This window comes from Antedon bifida, chromosome 4, assembly GCF_963402885.1.
Source record: "Antedon bifida chromosome 4, ecAntBifi1.1, whole genome shotgun sequence".
In the NCBI taxonomy this organism is placed as follows: domain Eukaryota; kingdom Metazoa; phylum Echinodermata; class Crinoidea; order Comatulida; family Antedonidae; genus Antedon; species Antedon bifida.
Window position 1 is genome coordinate 12,823,420 of NC_136229.1, and position 11,187 is coordinate 12,834,606.

The following is an 11,187-nucleotide window of genomic DNA, read 5'->3' on the forward strand; positions in this document are numbered from 1 at the left end:
GAAGAATACAACACATAATAACCATATCTATTACCAGTAAAACAGCGTCCTCTCTTATTATTTCGCGTAGGTTTCAAATAACGGGAAAAAAAAGTTAAGTAATATCTAATTAATGACTAATAATTACAAACACGTTTTTTTTTCAGTACAAACATTATACGTCGGTGCAGATTCAACAAAATCGACCTTTACTTTAATTTTGGCCATTCATAGCTGAAATGTATACAAAATCGTAAAATATGCATATTTTGATTCTTATCGATTTCAATATTATCAAAATACTACAATTTAGCGATAACAAACATTTCCTCTTATAATTATTTTTATTTGCATAAACTTGCCGTATAATTTGTTTTGTTTTATATTTTGATTTTAGTAACGCTGAGAAATTAATAAACAAAACCTTGTTTTATATAAAGGTATACATCGACATTAACTAGTTTAATACAATGCATAATGAAACATAAATATATCAACTTACTTTGCGGATAAACTATATATTGATTGAATAATTGTTTCTTTTTTCTGTTTAAATAGTTTGGATGATATAATATTTTATTTGTAGTTGAAGAAGGCAATTCTTTTTTGTTTTCATTAATGATTATGAGATAAAAGCTAGCTGAGTGTTAAAAAATATTTTTTTAAATGAATGTATTAAGCCATGCATTTGTTGGTAGAGCTAGCTGCACTTGGATTATCATACACAAAAGACTTGGATGTAATTACCAGTAGTAGCGACCCATGTCCACTCAGCTCTAAAGCTTAGTATTATTAGGTCCTAACCACCTTATACTCGGTAATAATATAATTAGATTCAACAAAGAAGTTATAAAGTGGTGGGCTAAATACAGCAGATAACAGCGTGTATCATTCGAGCGACATGGTAGCTGCCTATTGACTATTTTCACATAAGTCATAATATTTATGACATTAATTTAGCAGTCATTAGGTCATAACATTTATGACAATTCAAAAGTACATATTAAGTCTCGGAATACGCTGGTTATAGTGTATAGTACAGGAAGCAATGATTTCCGGGCTTCTAGGTACAGTATTGACTATTTTCACATAAGTCATAATATTTATGACATTAATTTAGCAGTCATTAGGTCATAAAATTTATGACAATTTAAAAGTACATGTTATGTCTCGGAATACGCTGGTTATAGTACACGAAGCTGTGATTTCCGGGCTTCAAGGTATTGACTATTTTCACATAAGGCATAATATTTATGACATGAATGTGAAGCTGCCATTAGGTCATAAAATTTATGACTTCACAAATACAAGAATTTCTCTGTAAAAATAATTAGTAGACAAAGTTTTAGTGTGCTATACAAGCTTTTTATTAATGACAAAAATCATAAGGTGGTTTTTCTCAGCCGTACATCAAAAAATTAAAGAACTGATAAAGCTTTACTATTTATTCACTAACAACTGTAGACCTGGTTATTAATTTAGAAGGAATTGAACTCGGCTTCTAGTAAAATGAGTATTGTATGAATCACTAACTCTATTTATACGTGATTGTAGTAGAAAATATTTAAAAGATATATACATTTCACAGGCACAGAATAATTCTAAACCGCCCAGTGAATTTTAATTTGAAACGATAAAGAGAATGAGAATGCCCAATTCAAGATCCGAACCCGGAACCTTCTGCTTGATATGCAGATGTCCTAACCATTAGACCACTGCCGTGGTACGGCGGAACAATACTAGTCCCTCAATTGTATATATATATATATATATCACAAGGCACATAATAAATTTAATAAATTAATTTGAAAAGATATATGAAATGTGACTGCAAGGCATGTGTCCAGTATCATGAATGCTATTTTCACCCCGTAAATGTGTAGTCGTCCTCCTCATTTGCCATCTCCGCATTATCTTCAACCTCCTCATCTGTACTGTCGTCCTCATCTGAAATGATGAATAAATCAAAGCCCTATTATTTAATATACCTCTAAATAGTTGTATCATTTTTTTAGAAGCTCTGTGTAAACAAAATTTAACAATTTAAAAATAGAGCATTTTGGGTTTTTTTTAAATTTGTATTTACTATATTTTTCAAATTCTGTCAGAAATTGATTATGGGTATTTTGAATATTGATTAAAAATTAAATGCATGGGCTGTGTGTATACAAGTTTACAATACAGATAGCATAGTTTGCCGTCCAAGTTATGATAATACAGCTTATGCCGTTTTAAAATTCCTGAACAAAAAGAGGGAGAAAGAATTGACAATAGATAAAAAATAAAGTTAATTTAACTTTAACTTACCATCCGATTGGGCTCCATTTTCAAGTTGAATGCTTTTTTCAATTTCTTCCTTGAAACGAACTAATCTGGATCTTAATTCAGATTCCCCATCATTCTCGAGCAAGGTTATACAATTGCGCCGTTGCAAAATTATTTCCTTGAACACTGTAATTATAATAACAATAAAATAGATTTAAATTGAATATTAAATTATTTTGTTAGTTCATTAATTTCGTTTGTACAAACGACAATAGTAATGACTCAAAGAACAAGAATTTTCCCCATTTGATTGGATTTTAGCGACATGCCCTTGTCACGCTGTATGTTTTTGGTTAACATCAATGAATGATTATTTTGAGTTATTGTATAAATGTATTATTTACCATTCCATCCTAGGCAATTTACAACTAAATGACCTTCTCTACTACTACTAGTATGTAGTACTGCACTGTGTTTGGGATAGAAAAACTTAATAGGGGTAATCAACCATTTGCCAGGTACACTCAAATGTGTGCCGGCGGCCCCCTTAATATATCCACTTGACTGTTTGTGGGAAAGGGTGTCCCAAAGAAGAGATCAAACATACACATTTTCAATAATATTTTACCATGTGGCATATAATTAATTATTTAAAATAACGATAGTGAGGCACTTGATGAATAGGCGTCACGCTTGCCATATGATTGTTTGTTGCCTACGTTCCTTGTTGTTTTATCATGCTAATTACTTTCTCATTCACATATACAACCTGTCCTATTGGTATATAAGTACTCTAAGCCTAGGCGTTGTTTTCTGTTCTGATGGAAGATGAGAATAGTTTCTCAAAACATGTCAATTTTAAGGCAGTTTGCCAAATTCATTAAATGCTTCACTATCGTTATTTTAACTCAAAAGTTCGGTGGAATCATTCTTGATTTATCTAATTAATTATGTATGATAATAATTTAATCAAATTGCACATTTTCTGATTACGATACAGACTCTGTTTATCAAGTAACAACAACACACACCACTGCTTATCCAACTGAACGTATGCTTTACTATTCTTCAAGTGAAGATGATGAAGTAGGCCTAATTGTACGTGGGAACGGTTCAATTCAATCAATCAATAATGGATGTTCTGCTGTTGATGATACAAAAGGGTCACCTACTGGGATTTCGACTACCGAAGTTCCTCCAGCAGCAAAGAGAAAAGCATGGGAGGTCTCTACAACAGATGTCGATACTTCTGATGATGACATACCGACTGAGTCAGCAGGTCAGTAACTTTAACAATACAATGACATGTTATGTAGTTATTTACTAGGTTAGAGTAGAGGTCGCCTCTAGGCCTATCCCTATGTTTTTATGGGCCCGATCTGGGAGGTAGCAATATCGTATTCGATTGGGACTTTTATCGTTGGGTATAGTTTTTTTTTGTTGATTTACCTTTCCGTACTTATTTAACACAATTGTGAGCGTTGAGATTGTTCTTAACGAAGAAGTTTGCATTGTTAACGTTTTCTATTTCACTGGACCACCTCTAGTTATGTTCAGTATAACCCCTATTAAGGCTTCAGGACCAAAATAATGTCCCCTGAGGGAATGTTCCCTGGGCAGGGGTTTTTGCTGGAAAACAAAGAAATTGTTTTGATATGTAAAATAAATAATTGATCTGGAATCATAAAATTAAAAATTGAAATTAGCAGTTCCTTTTAAACAATGAATGTATCTAATTATTTCTATGATAATAGTTTAAGTTGCACATTTTCTGATTACAACACAGACTCTGTTTGTCAAGTAACAACTACCGAAGTTCCTCCAGCAGCAAAGAGAAAAGCATGGGAGGTTTCTACAACAGATGTCGATACTTCCGATGTCGATACTTCCGATGATGACATATCAGCAGGTCAGTAGCAATAACATTAACCATGAGCTTTTGCTAACCATTCTTAGTAGGGCTCCTACCAACTTTATACGAAACTTCATCTAGGCTTGGGTAGGTAATTACCTTTTAAGCAGTCAGCCTAATAATACTACTACTACTACTAGCCAGTAGATATTGGTATCCTCCATAGAGGCTAGTTTATTTATTTAGATTTACTTCCCTACTACACCTTTAAATCATTAGCATACTTAATAATTACAAAGGTGCATTCTTCAGAAATAACAAAATACAAAAAAAACCTCATTATTAATAACAATGAGAAAAATGGTGAAAAAAAAAGGATACATGGTAATAAGCTCCCATAAAACCTATAGCTCCTGGATCAAAATAATATCTTCCACTATCCAAAATTTGAAAATGTCTGCTATCAATCACCAGTTACCCCAAATGAACAATTACTGTACATGTACGTTGCATATGCTGCTATAAATATTAAATTACTATATTTTTATTTAGCCTGCAAGAGAAATACAGGAGGCCTAGAGACTGTAGAAACTAATTACCTTAATTCATCTGGATCAAGTGATGATGAGATTAAAATCTCTAATCACACAAGTAAGCGTAGTGGTAAGTTTGATATGTCATTAATTTTTAAAACTACTTTTATTAAATAGTGCTTGATGTTGATGGTTGTGCTGTACCTAAAAGATATGGAAATTGCTGGTTGTTTCCATTTGTGTCTGATTCTATGGTCAGGTTCTATGTTATGTACTGTATGGTATGTAAATAGGTACGAGTGTCCAATGAACAAGGCACCTGCACAACCTGTAATTGAACACTCAAAAATACATACATTGAATTATCTGAACCGAAAAAAAAAAATTGTTTGTCAAAGAATTAAAAGTATCTATATATTAATGCTAATTAGTCACCTAGTTTTACGTAACCTCCAAAACTTCTGAAACCGACTGATCACATTTTCTGCAATTGGTACCATATAATTGTTATTCTGTTTGTTTTTGTTGCCAATGGATAATGTAAGTTTATTCTTTCTGTAGAAAAAAGGAAAAGGAATCACCTACAGCCAATACACAACTTGTATTTGACCTGCTGTTGTGCATTAATGTGCATTGGTATGCTAAATTTTAGAGAAATAAAACAGACAAGGGAAGCTTTTCAAGCAATGACCGAATATGAACAACGCTGTTGGATCCTTAAATATTTCAATGAACATCTCAGCACATCCGGAGGTGCCACCAAAATCTGTCTACTTGTTGGTGCTAACAAAGTTTGTGCAAAAGCATGGATGTTAGTAAATGGTATTGGCCGGTCAACTTTTTACAAAATAAGGAAGCAAGCTATTGGTAATTAATTTTACATTATTTAATTTTACATGCTGTTAATATTACTTTTAATGTATGTGTTTTAATGTTGTTGAAACAGAAAGATTACTGTGACTGTGTGAAGATTACTTTCCATTATACTTATAGTCGTATTATACAGGGCCGTAGGCAGGATCTGACAAGGAGGAGTGGAGAATAACTTTTTTTTAAATGAATAGAATGTATTTGATTATTGTTTAATTATTTTTACACAATAAAATTAATATGCTTAAAAGAAATGCTAGAAAGATAATGCAAAATGATCATAAGTCATTAATCAATGGATTAAACCAAACAATAATAAAATAGTACATTATTTGAAATTTCCAATATTTGAAATTTCCATTTTATTTCTTTTCAGAAGGGTGCTGTTATCTTTTACCACCCAACTTCACCAGAAAGATGGTATATAGCAATTCAACTCAACAGTGTCGGGCTTGGTTTATTAAGTTTTGTAATGAATACGGTGATCAAATGCCAACTAATGGACAAATTCATCTACCATCGACGCTTACCAAACACGATGTGTACATGCATATGAAAGATGAGTTTGAGCTAAGAAATGAAGATGTGTGTGCATTAGCGACATTCTACAAGTTTTGGTCTGTTGAATTCAAGCATATTGTAATACCCGAGGTATGTTTACGTTTTTACACTTATTATGGTTTGTACCAACAAATACCATTCACTTCAATGGAAAAAATCCATGTCATCTTCATTGACTGAAGTACTTTTTAAACGTATTTTTATAAATTAACATTGTTATGCAGAAAGTCCTGTAGGTTCAATTTTCATTCATAAAAAAATACTGGAAAAACATACTGTACAATCCAGATGCATGTATGATGGGCCTCACAACTCCTTCCCTACATTCAGTATATTGAATGCAGAATTTGTTTAATTTTTTATTTTTACGTGCTGTATTTTTTCAATTTTTTTAAATAGGAAAATCGTTTTGCAAAATGCAGCAAATGCACCAGAATTAAATTTGAGCTGCACAAGACAAATCAAAAGCAAAAACGGCAAATACTAATGATGAAGAGAGAGAAGCATTTACGAAAACAAAAGTAAGTATGCCTACCTATTTTGTGTACAAAACCAGTAGTTTAAACCTTTCAACAAGAAATTCTGTTGAACTTGTATACCCGGTATTACCATAGATAGGAATAAATAATTATTGCTTCCACTGTATACGTCCTCTATAGTAGTGTTTTTTAAAATAATTCTAACTTAATAAAATTAAGAGTGATTAAAATAAAACAGAAAATAACGGGGGAAAAAATGGTAGAAAATGAAAATAATTATTGTGTATGAACAATCAAACGAATGAATAAAAGTGGTTGTAAAGATAAAGAAAATCATTATTATACAAAAAACCTCTACATTTGATCAATAATTTTAATAGATTAGAAGTAAAGCATTGTCTCATCTTGTCATCGGCTAAAGTAGATAACATATAACTAAACAAAACAAAAATTTATTATTAAATGCAAAATAAAACTTATAATATATCTATAAAAATATGATTTTTCAGTATTGAACGTCGAAAGTACTATAAACATATGCAGAAAGCAAGACAGAATCCCACCAAGTATTTGTCAATAATTATCGATGGAATGGACCAAAGCAAGACTGATTTACCATCTTTTGCTTGCGAATCAAAAGAAACGTCGAAGATGTGGAAACTAGCCACACATGTAACTGGTGTTCTGGTACATGGGCGACATGGGCACTGCTTCATTGACCTAAAGCAGTTTCCACATGACTCAAACCTAACCTGCAACATTATACTGAAGGTGCTGTCAGAGATACAACCTCTACCACCAGTCTTATATCTGCAGTTGGACAATAGCGGAAAGGATAATAAAAACAGATTTGTTTTTGCCCTATGTGCTCTTCTTGTAGAGTTAAAGATTTTTCGAAAGGTAAATGACTATACATTTATAAATGATATATAAATAATAAAACAGTTGACCAGTATACACAGTGCACTTTAAAGAACCCAGTTCATCATTCATTTCTCGTTCACCACAAAATATCCCCTGTGTTGGGTGATTTCCACCTGCCTAATAGGACAGTAATTAATTTACTATTGGTAATTATCTAAAGACATACAATATTCAATAACATTCTAGTCCAACTAGATGAGGAAAAAATGGAAATATACTAAAAATGTATTTTTTTTTATGTTGCTTTGAAAAGTTTTAATTTTAAATCTTCTTTTACTCTTTCAGATAAAGATTGGATTTTTAATGGTGGGTCACACTCACGAGGATATTGACCAATTATTTTCATGTGTGGCCAAATACCTGAACAAATATAGAGCATCTACGCTTGATCATCTTCGAAGTGCTGTTGAAAACTCGTACAAAAAGTTGCCAATTACATCAAGTATCATTTCCTATCTGCATGACATTAAGAACTGGTTAGTACCATACATGCAAGACATACGTTACCACAGCAAACCACACCAGTTTAAGTTTGTTTTGGATCAAACCGGAAAATGCATCATGTCCTATAAGAACTGGTCAACGGATTGTACTTGGTGTGAATGTGCAAGAGAAATGGACACACTTCCATATTTGCTCAAGGAAAGCCCTGCTGATATACCAGTGTTGTGTACTCCTGATTTTAGTAATGCAGATATACCAAAGTTAAAAAAAAGTCTGGCGTCTGTTGCAAATTTTTTGCGAATAGAAGAACGTGACTGGTGGGAGGAATTTTTAAATAATATAGAAGACATCGCAGAAGGTATGTACTGTACTACATTGCATGTGTGATGTTTCACCATTTTACACATATATTTTTTGGTTAACAAGAGAATTTTGATTTTAGTATAGATTCAGCAGCTATAACAAAATTCAACTATTTACTCCACACAACTATGTTGGGTCACATTCACCAATGCATGCTTCCACTGATCATTTTATGTGAGAACCTAAAATTATCAAATAACATGAACGATATCTAGTGGAGTACACTGGAGAAACATGCCTCCTGATTAATTCATAAGATAAAATCAATCAATCACCATCTGATTAGCATGGTGCGCAATGTATTGGCCAAGCTTTTATGCAACAAACACCTCAGCATAAATAAAACTAATACGTACTCTTTTTTTTTTAGGTAATGAACAGCGATTTTTGCTCCATGACATCATTTTTAATGACAACAATGCAAGCCCTATGAGGGAGGAATCTGATGGAAACGAGGGAGACATTAGTGACTCAGATAATGAAAATGAAATAAGACCGGTATGATAAAGATATTATAGATTTGCAAAATTACATCTATGAAACATGTAATGCAACATAGTTTAAAGCAGTGCTTATATTTGGGATATGATCTCATAATTGCATCAAGCAAATGCATCAACGAAAATTCTATATTTTTAGGGTTGTAAGAAAAATGATTATGACTTTTCTATGCTTTCTCCCACACTACTAGGTACACATTGGTAAATTTTCGAAACGTAAGCCACCACAGCAACTCGATGTTGGTGCTATGGTAGCAACAGCTTTAAGGAGATATCCTACAGAATGGCCTCAGATAGGCAAAATATTCAGCATAAATAACAATGAGGTAGAAGTAGTGTGGTACACTGGAACGTATACTTCCCGGTTTGTTCTTTGTGAACAAGATGGACAAGAATGGCGAGAAATAATATCGAAGGAGGAGGTGATAAGTATATTTAATTTAACACCAACTAGTAGATTGCCTACCAATGTTATTGTTAAATTAAAAGAATTAAGAGATGACTTTTTAAATGAAAGTTAATGCAGGGAGTTTTACAACTCACTGGTTGTCACAATAGGGTGCACATTAATGGAATTTTACATATGTATAATGAATCTAAAAAATTATTTAATTTTCAACCAATTTTATACATTGTATAACCATTTCATAATTGTATATAACAGTAGCTCAACCATATACTATAGTCATAATGTTTATGACCATGTAGTTTATATAGCAATAATTCAACCATATACTGTAGTCATAAAGTTTATGACCATGTAGTTTATATAGCAATAACTCAACCATATACTGTAGTCATAAAGTTTATGACCATGTAGTTTATATAGCAATAACTCAACCATATACTGTAGTCATAAAGTTTATGACCATGTAGTTTATATAGCAATAGCTCAACCATATACTGTAGTCATAAAGTTTATGACCATGTAGTTTATATAGCAATAGCTCAACCATATACTGTAGTCATAATGTTTATGACCATGTAGTTTATATAGCAATAGCTCAACCATATACTGTAGTCATAAAGTTTATGACCATGTAGTTTATATAGCAATAACTCAACCATATACTGTAGTCATAATGTTTATGACCATGTAGTTTATATAACAATAGCTCAACCATATACTGTAGTCATAATGTTTATGACCATGCAGATGAACTTTATAGTAAAGTTGTATTAAAACAATGAATGATTAAAAATTAAAAATATTCTGCAGTTATTAAAATTTGTTTTCTTTGTTTTGTGTGTACTTCGCGAAAAAAATGGACATTATAAAATTTTTTTTGACCCATACAATTTATTTATTTTTTAATTAAAGCAGTTTCTGCACATTTAAACCTAGTTTAAATAAGAAGCTCATAATCCGAACAAAACTTATTGTGTAATGCCTATTTCTGTTTTGTAAAACGGACAGTATATTTTAACCTAAAAAAGCTAGTATCTTTTTTTCTATAATTATGAAAATGATAGCGAATTATATATTTATCGAATAAACAAGGACTTATATTGTCGATCTATTTTATTGATCTTTTATTATCTCCAAAATATTCACCATAATGTACATTATGGCTAACATTATCAAACTGTATGCTTTCTCAATAAATAAACAAATCTTAAAACCACATTTGTTTTTTTAAATAATATTTTTAATTCTAATGATAGCTTTTTTTTTAGGAAATTCTATAAATAATGCGGATTGTAGAAATCCGTTATGGCACAAAATCGTGTTTACATTCCATTTTAATATTTAATAGCATAAGTGTGTTCCACTCATAAAAGAGTATTTAATTCCAAAATTGTAATACAGTATATCGAAAAGTTAGATTTTTATTAGTGATAGAAATTTAGTATTATTTGGATAAAATAAAACTGTAAAAACATCATTCAAAAACCATCGTGGAAAAATACTTAACCAACTTCAATTTTGTTCAAATTTGGTACAATAATTCATAATGTATTTATTTATCTTTAGTATACAAATTGGGTAATTTACTAGAATTTTAGATGATTTGGACATTTTTTATTTTTCAAAATATGATGCCTATGGTTCTACTATACATTTACAACATTTTTTTTACTAAAAGTGCGCCTAAGTTATTTTAAAAAAAAAACTTGATACTAGTATTTTTCTTTTACATTATAACATTTGTGTAGTAAATTTTTCTTCTCATAAGCTATTATAGTGTAGGCCTACATTTATATTATAGTAGAACCCCTCGTTTAATTGGGGACAGCTCTTTTTACTATTTCGCCTTAACGTCTGTTTTTTTAACATTCGCCATTTACATTGCAAATTATAAATGGTATTATTATTTTTTAGTGGATTTAGAATAGCTAGAACATGTGTGATAGTAGTTTTGACTACACTATATCAGGGAAGAGTGAGATTAAAGCAGTCGTGAATTAAAATTTCA

General features: G+C 31.3%; 2 protein-coding genes across 2 annotated transcripts; one reads left to right on the forward strand and one right to left on the reverse strand.

Annotated features, from left to right (window-relative positions):
• Window positions 1-1,451: 1,451 nt before the first annotated feature.
• On the reverse strand, window positions 1,452-2,983 carry LOC144839188 (uncharacterized). The gene is made up of 4 exons (XM_078694500.1): window positions 2,964-2,983; window positions 2,649-2,713; window positions 2,287-2,430; window positions 1,452-1,926 (listed from the first exon to the last, which is right to left on the reverse strand). The coding sequence occupies exons 1-4, from the start codon at window positions 2,981-2,983 to the stop codon at window positions 1,844-1,846; spliced, it is 312 nt and encodes a 103-aa protein (XP_078550626.1). The 3' UTR covers window positions 1,452-1,843.
• On the forward strand, window positions 2,816-10,066 carry LOC144839635 (uncharacterized). Its single transcript, XM_078695082.1, has 10 exons — window positions 2,816-3,523; window positions 4,031-4,153; window positions 4,649-4,759; window positions 5,191-5,496; window positions 5,876-6,150; window positions 6,460-6,581; window positions 7,049-7,439; window positions 7,749-8,265; window positions 8,641-8,768; window positions 8,962-10,066. The coding sequence occupies exons 1-10, from the start codon at window positions 3,298-3,300 to the stop codon at window positions 9,289-9,291; spliced, it is 2,529 nt and encodes an 842-aa protein (XP_078551208.1). The 5' UTR covers window positions 2,816-3,297; the 3' UTR covers window positions 9,292-10,066.
• The last annotated feature ends 1,121 nt before the right edge of the window (window positions 10,067-11,187 follow it).

Bases quoted from the DNA above. Each gene is read 5' to 3' on its own strand.
- LOC144839635 (XM_078695082.1), top strand. From the start codon at position 3,298: ATGCTTTACTATTCTTCAAGTGAAGATGATGAAGTAGGCCTAATTGTA. The intron at 7,440-7,748 runs GTAAATGACTAT...TTACTCTTTCAG, and splicing joins AGTTAAAGATTTTTCGAAAG to ATAAAGATTGGATTTTTAAT. The intron at 8,769-8,961 runs GTATGATAAAGA...CCACACTACTAG, and splicing joins ATGAAAATGAAATAAGACCG to GTACACATTGGTAAATTTTC.
- LOC144839188 (XM_078694500.1), bottom strand. From the start codon at position 2,983: ATGATAAAACAACAAGGAAC. The intron at 2,714-2,963 runs GTAGGCAACAAA...TCCCAAACACAG, and splicing joins ATGATAAAACAACAAGGAAC to TGCAGTACTACATACTAGTA. The intron at 2,431-2,648 runs GTAAATAATACA...TTATAATTACAG, and splicing joins AAATTGCCTAGGATGGAATG to TGTTCAAGGAAATAATTTTG.